This window comes from Physella acuta, unplaced genomic scaffold, assembly GCF_028476545.2.
Source record: "Physella acuta isolate Inbredline_101_S28 unplaced genomic scaffold, ASM2847654v3 ptg001680l, whole genome shotgun sequence".
Classification (NCBI taxonomy): Eukaryota; Metazoa; Mollusca; class Gastropoda; family Physidae; genus Physella; species Physella acuta.
In genome coordinates this window covers 157,627-173,398 of record NW_026733193.1, presented here as the reverse complement: position 1 = coordinate 173,398, position 15,772 = coordinate 157,627, and the positions used below count along the sequence as shown (strand labels likewise).

At 37.7% G+C, this 15,772-nt stretch overlaps 1 protein-coding gene across 1 annotated transcript; it reads left to right on the top strand.

Annotated features, from left to right (window-relative positions):
- Positions 1-137: 137 nt before the first annotated feature.
- LOC131929816 (alkaline phosphatase) lies at positions 138-11,286 on the top strand. The gene is made up of 14 exons (XM_059286207.1): positions 138-448; positions 1,229-1,449; positions 4,149-4,329; positions 4,810-4,888; positions 5,635-5,731; positions 6,560-6,667; positions 7,274-7,376; positions 7,535-7,669; positions 8,572-8,649; positions 9,656-9,769; positions 10,004-10,120; positions 10,325-10,405; positions 10,938-11,059; positions 11,224-11,286. Exons 1-14 carry the CDS (start codon positions 388-390, stop codon positions 11,284-11,286), a joined length of 1,560 nt encoding a protein of 519 aa, XP_059142190.1. The 5' UTR covers positions 138-387.
- The last annotated feature ends 4,486 nt before the right edge of the window (positions 11,287-15,772 follow it).

Sequence of the window (15,772 nt, the reverse complement as noted above, 5' to 3'; positions counted from 1 at the left end):
CACGTGCATGCTGTCATTCACCTCTCTACGGCAACCGTGCCCCACACATCAACCCCCCCCCCCCCCTCACCCCACACCAGGACCGTGACCCAAATATAACTACTAGCAAACCGTCGAGAGATCACTAGCAACAAACCCGTCTCGCTAAACGGGTCACTAAACTATCTGGGTACAAGTTTGTAAAAAAAAAATTTTACTTGAAAATATCACATCTTACATTGCTGGAGAATTCGAAAATATCTAAACAGCTTGAGTGGCATATAGAACTTATAACAGCACAATCATATTAAACAGAATTTTGGAAGACAGCCTACAACCAAATAAACCCTGATTTATAATTATATGTACGCGTATAGATATTTATTTACCGGTTAAATATTGAAGAACATGTGGATTTCTGTCATTGTCACAATCGGTCTATTTAGGCTTGGATATTCTGAATTTGAGAGTAAGTCATTTTTATTTTCAATTTTATTTATATTTGTTTTAACACGATTTGATTTGCTTTTAGAAGGCTATGTTCAGTTTCTTGAAAACAGCTTGTATGAATTTTTTACGGCATTTAAAATATTTTACTTTGAAGATATTATCATAGAATTAGAATACTTTAAATATATTTTTTTCATGCGTTCAGAAATATATATTTCCAGTCTTATGCTTTATTTATTGCGTTTAATTATTGAAACCAAACGCGTCTAGATTTTGAAATCATAAATGGGTTCAGTCGTTTACGTTTTTTTTTAATGCAAAATGTGTGCACTCAATCGTTGCACATGAAAGTAAGATCAAAGGCGTATGTAGAGGGAAGAGTAGGCCTATCAAAAGTAAAGATTGTGCATATTTGTATGTGTGTTATCTTATATGTTTCTTTCGTCGTGCTTTAGTATGTATTTTCTAAAACTGTGGGAGAATTTCTGTATGAGAAGGGGAGGATAAGCCCGCCCCCTCCAACATAATATTAATACATATACATATCTACCACACACATACACACACACACACACACACGCCTTAGTGAGAGGCTAAATCCGCTGATGAATAGGGTACAAAATTAAGATCTATTACAATTAGCAGAGGTCTACGTGGTCCAGCGGTAAAATACGCGATTGTAAACCAAACAGTCACGAGTTCGAATCCCTGGCTGCAGACCGTTCAGAGAATGAATTACCTTATAGAAACAAAAAGTTGTACCATGATACAAGATTTCATGTTCGTTTTGCTTGACCAGATAACGACCAGTGGCGACGTCAGGCCAGAGCGGATCTCGAGCGGGCCAAAAATGTGAAGCAAATAACTAGTTTGGCCAAGAATGTTGTCCTCATGATTGGAGATGGTATGGGTCTACCCACCGTCACGGCGGGTCGCATCTACACGGGTCAAAAGAAGGGTCAGACGGGCGAGGAATACAAGTTTACTTTTGAGCAGTTTCCCAATGTCGCTTTGTCAAAGGTAGGTTTAAACTTTCCAAATATTGATTTATACAAGGTATGTTTTGACTATTTGTCAGCATCGCTTTGTCCAAAGTAGATTTAGACAGTTTCATAAAATTATTTTTGGTACAAAGTAAACGCTGTGAAAATTTTGTCTATAGTAAGCGACGTGTAGTTTTACAGCATCATTTTGTTCAAGGTATACGGAAAATGTTGAACAAAACGCATTAAATACAGCCATTCGCATCAGATATCAATTTATTGACAGGCATACTCAGATAAGTACACACTCATGGTATTTAAAGAGTTAACTTTGGTCAAAATATGTAACATGTTTTGTGATATTTTAGCGAAAGTCTTCGTCAATAAAAAGTGGGGGAAGTGAATTTGTCAATGATAGAAGAATTTGTGTGTTTGTTAGGGTTAGGGTTTATGAGATGGGTGGTGGGTTTGGTTGTGGGCAGAAGGGGTTAGGGTTTGCATGGCTAGGGTGTTAGGTCTAGAGTATTGGGGTATGGCGTGGAAGATTAACCTTACAGCGAACAACCAGCGTACTTTATCCCTGACTGTAATGTCTATAGACCGCAACACGGTATCTACGTGCGGCGTTCAAGCCTGAAAAGGTTTGTCTATTTACCGTGATGAAAAAAAAAGTGTTTATTTTACACTTGTGTCCTTGTGAAAAGATAAACCAGAATTTTTTACGTTCTGCACTTCAAATTTTGCTTGTGAACTTTTCCTTTGGTTACAATTCTTGTAGTATATCTGTTTTGGAGGATTGCTTTCAAACATTTTTTAAGTATTTTCGTATTTATTGATAAAAAAAATTAATATAAACACATTTATAAAAACCCAGCAGAAACATTATTATTAAAATACTACAACTGAAACATGAATAAACTCAATACAACAAGCAGGTATTAGATCTTGTTAAAACTCCAAAACTGGAGAAGGGCTTGCAAAAGTCTTCTGGCGTAGCCTCACTTTCAAATCACAAATTTTTGGCGCCATTTTTTAAGTAATTCGGTGAGTAGCAGGTGGTATTTGCCAAGCCCTGGATCTAGATTCTAGATCAAGAACATTTCTAGAAGTATCGACTCTGTACGCAGTGTTTCTTTCATTGTTCATTTCAGGTATCTCTCCACGTTGGGGGAGGGTAGTACAAATATCGGTAGAGAACATGTCCTTGTGTCCTCTAGCACCATCTAAATATCAACAGAGGAAATGTCCCTAGTGTAAACAGGACATGTCGCATTACTGACAGAACTCCAGTACTGAAAGGGAATCATGTGACCTACACGTTTCGTATGCAATATCCGGTATTAATCGTAACTTAACCACCTGAATTTTATTCATGTTTCATTTTTTTTCTATAAGTTTATAAAGGTGGTAGGGAGGCTCCGTGGGTGTCGTCAGCAAATATTTGGCCGGTGATTTATTTTTCTATGTCCTTGGCTTGTATAGAGTTTCTTTTACAAAATTTCAATGGCGCTGGTAAAGCAGAGCACACCTGTTTCTATACCCAGCCTTTGTTCCGCTAACCTTTGCCGGGTACCCCTTTTGTGCTGGGTGGACTCACGATCGTCAAAGTCGACAGCCAACTTTTCAATGGAAGCCAAACCGGGCTTTAATTTATTATCGTAAACACAATTTCAAGGTTCATTTTTAAACTGCACCGTCATTACTCCTCGGGGTAATTCTGCAACAAAACATGAAAAAAAATGTTTTACTTCGATTATCGATATTTTGTTTATCACCTTAGTCACCAAAAATAATAATATGTAGTCATTATTAGTGCTACTTAATTTTGTTGATTAATATCGACTGAGAAAAATAAAACAAAAGGCGTCTCACATTTTTATAGTAGGTCACAGAGTAATCTGTAAATCAATCGTAATTTTGGATAAATTAAATATTTGCAGAAATGAGATTTCAGAGGATCATACGTTTTGATTAACTTTATTATACAAATGTGCTGAGTCTTAGTCAGTGGCGTAGCGAGGGGGGGTGTGGACCGTACCGGGTGACACCATTTAGGGGTGGGGGTGACACCAAGGTAAAAAAATAGCAAAATATATAGAGAAAAATAATAATTCCACTTAATAAGTGATTAATTCGAGTGTTAAATAGTCTTTTAAGAGGTGCAAATGGAAAGTTTGAGGGGTGGGGGTGCAAATCGAAATTAAAAAGTTTGTCCCCGGGCAGGGTCGCTACGCCTCTGGGGGGGTGACACCATTAAGTGCCGCACCGGGTGACACCCGACCTCGCTACGCCACTGGTCTTAATTATATATCTCATTATACAACTCTTTTCCAAAAAATATAGCTTCGCTGACTCTAGTTCTAATTTGTGGAATAAATAAAAAAATTAAAAAATATATATCTGAAAATATATTCAAAACTAAACTTAAAAAATGACCTCTTGAACTGACTCATAGCTATATTTCTCATTCATCTATTAATTTCTCATATTATCGCATTGTGTATAAACTGTGTATTATAGCTATGTAATATTATTTCTTTATTCAAAATTTTGAATGCTATCAAATGCTATGTTACTCTTATACCTGTACTATTCAAGTGATATTTTATTAAAATGTTATTATGTGTTGTTTGTTTAACGACCAATGTGAAAAAAGGCCTCCGTGCCCACTGGTATTGAATAAAGTTGAATACATTGTTTTGTATTAAAATATTTACATCTGTTTCTGTCCACAAGACATACAACCTTGACCGTCAAGTGCCAGACAGCGCTGGAACCGCTTCCGCCATCATGACAGGGGTCAAGGTCAACTTAGGAACCCTCGGGGTCGACGGTTCGGTGCCCTTTGGGGAGAACTGCACGGAGTACAGGAAAGACAGGCATCTGAAGACTGTCTTGGACTACGCTCTGGAATCAGGTTTAGTCGATTATTAAATTCTGTTTCAACGCACGTTTGAAAACTATTTAACTTGTATTCCTTCTTTAGATATGTGTGTGCCGTGTGGTGGAGGGATAGAGTTCACTAGTACCAACCTGAAAGTATCGGTCGTGCTTAAGTTGATCTTAGGTCGTACTGAGCTCCGATGGGTACCCGACAGGAGACGGGGAAAGTAGAGGCGGCTGGGCATAGTGCTGAACACACAATCCCTACCTATGCAAATAAAACAGGTTCACTCTAGCTTCTCTTCTCTGTGGATCGTCACCTCACCTGGACTTTAACCATAAGGTTAAAAAATAAGAATATAATTAATTTTTCAGTTTGAAAGTGCTAAACTCCGTCGTCTCCTTGGGTCTCAATGTGTGGTTTGAGATGACATTATGACCTCAGATAAGAGTATCCCCCGTGTATACCCTACTGTTTTGTATACATACCCTACTGTTTTGTATTCATTGCCAGGTAAATCTGTTGGTATAGTGACCACAACCCGTATCACCCACGCCACACCTGGGGCTGCATACGCTCACACACCTCACAGGTAAGATTGGTGTATCAGGTATTCAGGTATAATAGGAGATTTTGTTTACGGGGCGTTAGGTTCGGGGAGTTTATGTTTAGATAGGGGTTGAGTCAATGTTGGTGTTGTGTGTAGGAGCTTATATCGCGGGTAGGGTTATGTTGGGGAGTTCATATCGCGGGTGGGGTTGTGTGTAGGAGTTTATATTGCGTATAGGGTTATGTTGGGGAGTTTATATCGTGGGTAGGGTTGTTTGTAGGAGTTTATATCGCGGGTAGGGTTGTTTGTAGGAGTTTATATTAGGGGTAGGGTTATGTCGGGGAGTTTATATTGCGAGTAGAGTTGTGTCGGGGAATTATATTCCGGATGGGGTTGGGTCCAAAGTGTTAAATTCTAGGGCGGGGGGTCAGGGAGTGATGATAATAAAAACGTATAATTATTATTCAGTTTATGTGTCGAGCTTCAACGTTTATATTACAACAACAGTTCTTGCCATTAACAACAAGGAAAATTGCTGTATTAAAATAGCACATATCAGTTTAAATAGACTTATTCTTATATATATATATATATAAATATATATATATATATATATATATATATATATATATATATATATATATATATATATATATATATATATATATATATATATATTTATATATATATTTATATATACATATATATATACATATATATATATATATATATATATATATATATATATATATATATATATATATATATATATATATCATCGTGCTCAGAGACTGGGAGAGCGACACGGACATGAAGAACACACCAGGCTGTGGTCACCTGAAGGACATCGCCTACCAGCTGGTCATGGACAACCCTAACATCCAAGTGAGTTGTCTGCTTTATTTTTGGTTGTCTTGTCTTGAGTCGTATGTCTATGATGATCCCTGCTAAGAGATTAAGCTAGAATGTTTGGCATGTCTGCCTCCTTAGAAGAAAGTGTGGCAGTTGTGTTGTATACGATATTTGAGAGGCAAAAAAAATGAAATACATATAGATTCTCGTATCATTTAAAATGTTTCTTCTATGGCGTCCGGTCGCGCAGTAGTTCTGTTCATGCCGCGGTCATTTTGTTAAATACAGATAACAGTATAAAAGTTTGTTTTTTATAGAGAACTGCGCACAGAACATGTATTTTCAATACACAAAAATACACACACACACACACTTTCGCTCCTTAGTGTAATGTTTTATTGTTGATCACACGATTCTAAAAAATTAGTTGGATATAATAATGTAGAAATGTATATATACATCTTTTCTACATATATACAGTAAAACAAACACAAACAAAAAAAGAACAATTTAACATTGCGCCAACAAAATAATTACGCAAATACAAACCCTTTACACGCCTTATTCCAATACCGTTTATCAGATTTTGTTGAAAGACGTTTTTATTATGCTATATTTTACTTTTGGTTATGTTTTGCTAACGTCTTTTAAAAAATCATGTGCCACTTTTTTTGTGCGCAATTATCCGTTGAACACTTTTCCCTTGAGCACATTTCCGTTGCACATTTTTCTGATCATCCTTTATACACTAAGTATTATCTAGTCGCGATTATTTATATACGAAATATTATTATCTACTACATCATTATATGTATATTGTGTACGACATACCATGTGTTTAATTTAGACAGAAATTTTCAGGTTATTTTAGGTGGCGGCAGACGTAGCTTCATCAACAACACGACCCCTGACCCAGGGACAAACAAAATCAGCTCCAACCAACGTACAGATGGCCTGGATTTGAGGGAGGTAAGACATTTGTTTACAGTGTTGTACAGCGTTTCTTTCTGGCTAATCAACCCCAAGTGCACTTCCACTCATCCTCCACCCACACATCCATTTTTAATTTAAATAAAAAATGTGTACTTTAACTATTTTTGTGTCTTAAACAAAGCGTGCCGTCGTAGTTTCACAAGACAACTTATCAGAGTAGTATGTGTAACACTCGGGCAGATAGCTAAGGACAGACACTCTTCTAGGAGAGACAACTCCAAAATCAAACAACTGCTGCCTTGTAGTTTGTTCTTGGTTGGACAAAGGCTATGGAAGCAAATCCAAAAAGAAAAGCAGGCTGAAATCGGAGTCATCAAAACGGGCTATGTGACGCATAATACGTTGACACGTAAAAACTTAATTGTGTTGGTCTGTAGGATGAAATCCTGTCCAACATTACAATTAAGAGCGAAGAAGAAGAAGAAGAAGTTATGTGAAACAGAAATTCTAATTTTTTTTAAATACATCTGGTACTAGTTTTCCTGCTCAAGAAGTAATATTTATTTGTTTTTCTAACTGTAACAGGGTAAATTACAAATTAAATTGTCTAATTTTTGTTATTGTCTGATGATATCATTGCAGGAGTGGAAGCGTGAGAAGAGGTCACGTGGTGTCGCGCATGCGTATGTTGAAAACAAAGCCCAGTTTGACGCGGTGGATGCGTCTAAAACAAATTACTTGTTCGGTAAGTGCAACTCTCTTTTTCCGTCCGCAAATCTTGTTTTGCCGATAGATCAATAATTTTTTTCATAGAATATTTTTTTAAAGATTTAGCTGAACATTACGCTAGTGTTGAGGTGAGAGAGGAATGAAGAAGTTTTTACTTAACTAACGCTATCGCAGGTTTGTTTACATCCGGTCACATGACCTACGAGCTAGAACGTAACCTGACAGAAGAGCCGTCACTCAGTGAAATGGTGGACAAGGCCATCAGAATTCTTAGGAAAAATCCGAAAGGTTATTTCCTGCTCATTGAAGGTTGGATCTCGCTTGTTACATTATTTTTAAACAGACTGGGTGGGAGGAGGAGGGGGGGGAGTAATATATTTGCAGTACCAGACGTAAGACGGTTCATATCAATTGGGGCTGTAGTTACCCCTGGTCAACTACATCTTCTTCTTCTTAATCCAGGTGAAGTAGAGTTGATCTCATTTATTGACCTCGGTCAGCACTATGTCCAGCAGCCTTTATTTCCCTAACGTAAGTTAGGTACCCATCCAGTGGCGTAGGCAGGGGGGGGTTAGGGGGGGGGGGTCATAACCCCCCCCCCATAGACCCCTCGGTATATATAAAAAGTATGAGGGGGGGGGTGCAAATCGAAAGTTTGAGGGGGGGGTGCAAATCGAAAGTTTGAGGGGGGGTGCAAATCGAAAGTTTGAGGGGGGGGGTGCAAATCGAAAGTTTGTCCCCGGGTAAAAATTGGAACCCCCCCCCCCTTGAGACGATCCTGGCTACGCCACTGTACCCATCAGACCTGGGTGGACTCAGGGACGTTCCAACTGGTCAACTACATCCTCCCAAAATCTGTAGCCGAACATTTATTTTCCCCCAACACTGTTTGTTAGGTAATGTGTTGATGTTGCCGGTACATCCACCCTATGACTGTAAGGTTGTAATGTCAAGTGCAAACTAATTCATGTTTTGCACAATTCTTAAAGCGAAAAATTCGTTTAAATCAGATTGGCTAATTCGCGTGACATCCAAAACAAATTATCAGCTTAAGGTTAGAGTCACGGTTAGAACTTTGCTATTCCTGACCATCTTTACCAATCGCTAGTACTAGCTATACACACACACACACACAAAATACTGTTGTTTGTATTCTAGTAATACGAAAAGCTAATTTCGATTGTTTTAGCGTTTCTCTCTTTCTTTGTCAGGGGGTCGCATAGACCACGCCCACCACGACAACTACGGTAAAAAAGCCCTGGAAGAAACCTACGAGTTTGACAATGCAGGTGGGTCTAGATGAATTGATGATATGGGTTTATGGGTTTACTTTGCGTGTCTGGGTTGTCTCATTGACCAACAAGGATGGAAAAATGTTACAAGAACAGGATAAGTCGGAGCCAGCTCATACACTTAGGATCTTTGTAGTGCTGTCATTGAACACAAAACTCCGAAGTTTCGTATTGTATAATGCCCAGACATGGATCTTGACAGTGACAACCTTACAGGGAGTCCAGACCTCTACAAGATGCTGCCTGAGAAATGTTCTCTCGATAAACACAATACGTATATTTTAAAGACCATCCAACTACTCCAGACTGGAAGACGGAAAGAAGATTTTGATTTTGAGAAAGCCCGCGTTGACCGAGTCACATATTCGTGCAGGCACAAATAAAAAAAACAATTCCATTGGATGATTTCGCATTGGGCCCTAAGTTGAAAAGAGCCAAATGTTGCCCATGTATCAGGCCCCCTCTCTCCACACAGCTGATATCCCCGACAGGACGTTACCTGTACAGCTTGGGATCAGCCGTGTCGCAGGAGCTGCCGAAAAGAAACCTGAGTTGGTATCCTATCTCCTAAGGGCTCCACTCCTCTTTGATTTCGAAGTTTTGTGTCCTAGATGGGTTGCTGTCCCCAGCCTAATCAGCCCGAGATTTCGAACTCAGGACTTCCGGGTTGGCAACCCTGTGCTTACCCGCCCCAGCACTCCGACACCTCAATACAGGCAAGAAATGCGGCCCATACTCCAGCTGAAGGGATGCGAGATTCGATTATTACTTGACTATGAATTACTACTTTGTTCCTTGTCTAACATAATATTATTTTTTTACCCTTTATTTTTTATTTTATTTTTTTGCCATAACAGTAAAAGTCAAATATTTTAAACAAAAAATGATGTTCGTTTTGATGTTATTTGAATATCTTGAAAAGAAATAATTAATTTTATTTAAATATAAAGGATGTGACTTTTACGATGTGAACTTTTATCTGACGTGCTGATTGTTTTTACAGTGAAAAGGGTGGGCCAGATGGTCTCGATCCAGGACACGCTGACCATCGTCACAGCTGACCACTCACATGCATTTGGCATGGTAGGGTACCCATCTAGAGGCAAAAATATTTTAGGTCAGTTGCGCTTTCTGGTCAAACTCGATAACTTTATTTGTGTATTGTCTCCCTTGCTTAGCTGAATGACGAAAAATTAAACGTGTATTGTTTCCTTTGCATAGCTGTATGTCCAAAAATAAAGTAACTTTATAAAATTATCAAAAGGTCGTGACTACTCATAGCCTGAGATTAACTCCAATGTACCAGCTAGCTAGTTTCACTCAGTTATATCCTAAATGTATTTTATTTCAGGTTTTGCTGATGTTCTTAAAGGGGAGGAGCCAAAAGATGACCTCCCTTACCTGACCATGAATTATCTGAACGGCCCAGCTTTCGGCAGAACAGATCTCACTAGCGTGAACACTCGAGGTAAACATTCATTAACGTTCCACCACAGACAATTATAATTAATTTTAATCAATTTTAATTTCTTTAATTTCTCTGTTTGTTGTTTGTTTCTTGGTTGTTTCCTTTTTGCATTATTTTATTTAAGCTTTATCAATTGATTTAAAATACTAACTAAATAATATAAGTTAGAGATTTTTTTTAAATAATGTGGTTATCTCCCCTCAGACAACAACTTCCAACAGCCGGGTTGCGTGCCCATTAAAGTGTCCGCTCACGGTGGGGAAGATGTCGCCATCTACGCACAAGGTAAGTTATAGAACTCTGTCAGACATCTACTCACCCGTACATTAAACCTCCCCCCCCCTTCCCCATATTAATCCATTACCCCTGGACCATAAACCCATCAACTGAGGTTTATATTTTTGTATACAAATGTTAATGGGTGTATATGTCGTGGAGGCGGGTGGGGTAATTGTCCAGGGGGGGGGGGGGTATGTGTAGTTGAGGGGCTAGTTATAAATAAACTTTAAAGATTAAAACTATTTATAAATAGCATTGTTGTAACGGATAGGGATACGGGAATTCGTGGATAAATGTGTATATGCATATAAGAATATAAGGTGGAGGTAGAAATAGTGTTATGACTAAATTTATGTTTAGTTTTATAATTTTAATGTTTTAGACACACAAATTGAATCGGTTTCCATTTAATTACATTCAGATAATTGAAAAGTATCGCGTGATGTATGAGTAACTGGGCTACAACGGTTTTAATTTTAGTCCTGTTACATCTGGTCCCATATCCCATTCTTAATGATTTTTTTCCTTCTCCCCCCAGGGCCCATGTCCCACCTATTCCACACCACCCACGAGCAGAACTACATCGGTCACGTGATGATGTACGCATCCTGTATAGGCGAGTACAAGAGCTCGTGTGACTACAAGAAGAGAGTTCCTTGGGTAGGCTAAACTAGTATTTTTACCCGTCTATAAAGATTAAAACAACGGGTTTAATGTAAAATTATTATTTCATTATAAGTAAAAAAATTACTAACCTTAACTGTTATGATAGTGTTAATTAGTGTTGCTCACGTACTAAACTGATTTTTTAAATTTGTTTACAGGAGACACTAGGACATATTTTTTCCATGCTTAGACAAAGACGGGAAACCAACTGCAACCATTGATAGCATGAACAAAATATTATTTTCATATGTGTACGTTTTGTAAATACAGCTGTATATTCAAATGATGTGGGTTTTTTTTTCATTTATCTGTAATGCTTTTAAATACTGCGATGATGTTATAAATATAAACATAATTACGCCATAAAGAATAATCGACAAGTTATTAAATCCAAATGAAGTAGAATTCATCTGTTTCCTTGGCACAAGGGACCTTTTTTCCAAAACTCTACTGCACCCTAAAACTAACACGGAGCTATGTTATGGCTGGTAAGAGTGTAGCTTGGTTACATGTGCATAGACGAATGTACAGACTTTGGCCTGGATTCGAACTCTCAACCTCTTCTACACTTACATTGCAAAAAAAATCTATCTATATATATAATTCTCCTCTGGGATCAGTTAGAAAACAAGCTGCAAGCGCGCCTTTGCAGTCCCCTCTCTTCCTCTCTATCACTATCACTACCACCCCCACCCCACCCCCACATGATCTGGTGAGCGGTGTTCACTCTGTTTACATTTTACAATCACAGAGACGGCTATTAGGGGCAGATAATTTAGTTTAAAACGATTTTAAACTTAGAGGAGGTAACTAAGAGGAGGCTGCTTTCACGTGGGGGGGGGGGGGGTAGTGTTTTTAAGCAAATATTTTCAATGGCAGCATTGGTACTGTCGAATTCACAAATTATAAATTACTGAAAAGTAGAAAGAAAAAAAACAACTAAATAGCGGCGTATGATACGCAGCGGGTCGGCTCGTATATATATAATTCTCTTCTGGGAGCCGCTAGAAAACAAGCTGTAAAACGCTCCCTACCTCCCCACCCCTACATGGTCTTAGTGAGCTGTGTTCACTCTAAATGTTTACAAGCAGAGCCAACGATTTTAAACGTAGGGGGGAGGGGGGAAGGAATGGGGGGGGGTTATGGTCCTTAACGAGCTACTTATAGTGTTTTAAAGAAATATTTTCAGTGGCAGCGTTGGTACTGTCGAATTCACAAATTATGAATTACTGAAAAGTAGAAAAAACAACAACTAAATAGCGGCGTATGTTATGCCGCGGGCTGCTCGTATATATAAAAAATCCAAATATTCATATTAAGTTTGTTGGAAGCCTATTTACGAAAAAACTTAAACAATCAGTAGCATCTGGAAAAAAATCATTAGCACTTGAAAAATCAGTAGCGTTTACAAAAATCAGTTAGTTTCACTAGCCAAAAATATAATATTTTTGTACAAAACTTAATTTTTAATAACCAATTTCCAAACATCAACCAATCCAATACTACGATTCCTATTACTTTGATCAGTTATTCTAGTTTAGATGTTTTTTCTTGCTAGGAAAATAAAACTCTAATTAAATTCTGAAATAAAGATAAAGACAAAAATTCAGGCGAAATTTCCTGAATTTAATTTAAACGGCAATTAGACGATGGGTGTGAGTAGGAATTTAAATTAGAAAAAAAAACAAATTACCCTAATGCTAGTTTCCATTATATCGCATCCACATTTCTTGTATATACTTTTAGTTGCAAAATAAATCAGGTGGATAACAGTATTAGTCTGTTTGCCTGTTCAACTTGTTCAGTGTGGGTCCTTACACATTGGAAAAATATTATTAGCTCTTTGGCGAGTAAGGTTGCGTTTAGCGAAATACCAAGAAACGTCGTCATGTTGTGGTGGGAAAAAAACCTCTATTAACGGTAACATCCATACAAGGTAGGTTTAAAGCCAATTACAGAGACAGTTGTAAAAGCGACACCATATGTTAGTCTGCTTAAAAAACAAGCAAAACATACTATTCAAATCAATGGCAAGTGGATATCTTTTCAAAGAAAACAAATGATTTTACAATGTGACATAAATATGTTCATCCCACTCTTCGCTTGTGTGTAGATCTATTTTTAAATATACATTAGTTGGCTCGCTAGTTTTGTCTTATTGTCAAAAACAAAGACACTCACAATGTATGATACTAATATAAATTCAATTTTGTCAACTATTTACAGGAGGTCTGTGTGGTCGAACGGTAAAACATGCGCTTATAAACAAAAAAGTCGCTAGTTCGTTTCCCATGGCCGCAGATCGTCCGGAAAACTGAATCATAGAAACAAGAAATTGTTACATAGAAAAAAGGTTTGCGATCGTTTTGCTTGACCAGGTAACGACCAGTGGCGACGTCAGGCCAGAACGGATCTCGAGCGAGCCAAAATCTGAAAAAAATATTTTTCGTGACAACGGGAAGGTATAGGAGCAATGCATCAGGGGAAGTAACTGTGTATGTTTTTGTTATTGTTTTATGGGTTATATCCCTTGCCTTTCTTAAATGACATGTATAGACATAAAAATGCTGGTAATGAGACAAGTCCCGACAAAACTTCAGTTTAAATTAGTCATGTTTGGTGAGCTGGGGATATTTCTGCCACGTTATAGTTGTGCTGTGACATAATATCATGAGCAGATGATATTTCTGTCTGCTCATTAGCAAGAATATCTATCAAGTATCCCCAAACTCTAAGATTATCTGGCAAGTATCACCAAACTAAGATTATCTGGCAAGTATCACCAAACTAAGATTATCTGGCAAGTATAACCAAACTCTAAGATTATCTGGCAAGTATCACCAAACTCTAAAATTATCTGGCAAGTATCACAAAACTCTAAGATTATCTGGCAAGTATCACGAAACTCTAAGATTATCTGGCAAGTATCACCAAACTCTATACAACCAGACACAGCAGCCAGAGGTTGCCCTACATCTGTCCCACAGACAATCACTTCTTAGCCAAAACAAAACATGTAGACGCCGTTGGCAACCATACCCATATTCATATAGTGTTATAGACAGCTTCAACACAAATTATAACTAATGGTAAATCAACTCTAGCGTTAAACCTAACCTTATCATGGACACGTTAAAGGAACGTTTATAATAACAAATACAAATATGTAGGTATGGCAGTAGCGTAGCGAGGGGGGGGGCGGGGGGGGGGACATATGTCCCCGGGCGCCGACCTTAGGGGGGGGCGCCAAATTGAAAGTTTGAGGGGGGGTGCAAATGAAAAGTTCGAGGGGGGGTGCAAATCGAAAGTTTGAGGGGGGGGGGGTGCAAATGAAAAGTTCGAGGGGGGGGGGTGCAAATCGAAAATTTGCTCCCAGGGGGGCGCCAAATTGAAAGTATGTCCCCGGGCGCCGGGAAGGGTCGCTACGCCTCTGAGGTATGGCTAAGTTTTTTCTAAAATAATTAGTTCAAGCTTCAACCTTTTAAAACAAAAGGATGCAGGCTATTGAAAACAAATGTTTTGAATTAATGGTGGCATCTAGACTATATATATATATATATATATATATATATATATATATATATATATATATATATATATATATATATATATATATATATATATACAGTGGCGTAGCAAGGTCGGGTGTCACCCGGTGCGGCACTTAATGTTGTCACCCCCCCCCCCCCCCCCCGAGGCGTAGCGACCCTTCCCGGGGACAAACTTTCAAACGGTCCGCACCCCCGCACCCCCACCGCCCTCGCTACGCCTCTATATATATATATATATATATATATATATTCTGTAGGCCTACATATTTGAAAAAAAAAGAGTATTGGCTATTGATTAGAAAATGTATAACATTAGCATTTGGTGCATGTTTGCAATACTGACCTAACCATCACTGTGTGACGTTGTTTTAGAACGTATTCAAGTTGGTTTCAGATTCCTAATGGTCGTTTAAAAAAACGCCTGAATCGTTTTTAAAAAAAACAAATACCTAATTAAATGGGGAAAAAATTGTTTCAGATTCCTAATTGTCGTTTAAAAACAAAACACGCCTAAATTGTTTAAAAAAAACAAATACCTAATTAAATTGGGAAAAAATTGTTTCAGATTCCTAATGGTCGTTTAAAAAAAAAAACACGCCTAAATTGGTTTTTTTTTTAAAAACAAATACCGAATTAAATTGGGAACAAATCGTTTCAGATTCCTAAATGGTGTAATGTATATGTGAGTGGCTGGAGTCTTTTATTATAATTATTATCTATTTGTAGTAATAAAGCCGAATGCATCGTTTCGTTTCATGTCGTAAACTGTTCATGCTTTTTAGTTATGAAGTCCTGTATAACTGTTTATGTCGCTGTTTACACGGCTAGTCTGTGTATATTTTGTTTATATTGTTGTCAATATTTATATTAAGTGTCTTTTTGTATAATTCTGTCTTATGTTTCGTGGTTTGTGGCGTGTTGTTGGTTATCAGTGAATTAGGGACTGTTTGTTGATGTTGTTGTTTGTTACACCTTGTCGTATTATCTCCTCAAAGCCTGGAGTGTAGTCCGAAATCGGGTGTTTTGTTTTTGTACGTTTTGTTTCGCCTTGTTTTGTTTCTAATTTTTTTATACCATTTCTTAAAAGATTAGTTTCATTTTTGTAAAATAAATTTTATTAAATTGTTAAAGTTTTTTTGTGTTTCTTATCTAGTCT

Excerpts from the sequence above, each read along its gene's own strand:
- LOC131929816 (XM_059286207.1), top strand. The coding sequence starts at position 388 with ATGTGGATTTCTGTCATTGTCACAATCGGTCTATTTAGGCTTGGATAT. Across the intron at positions 4,330-4,809 it reads GGACTACGCTCTGGAATCAG|GTAAATCTGTTGGTATAGTG; the intron begins GTTTAGTCGATT and ends ATTCATTGCCAG. Across the intron at positions 10,121-10,324 it reads CACTAGCGTGAACACTCGAG|ACAACAACTTCCAACAGCCG; the intron begins GTAAACATTCAT and ends ATCTCCCCTCAG.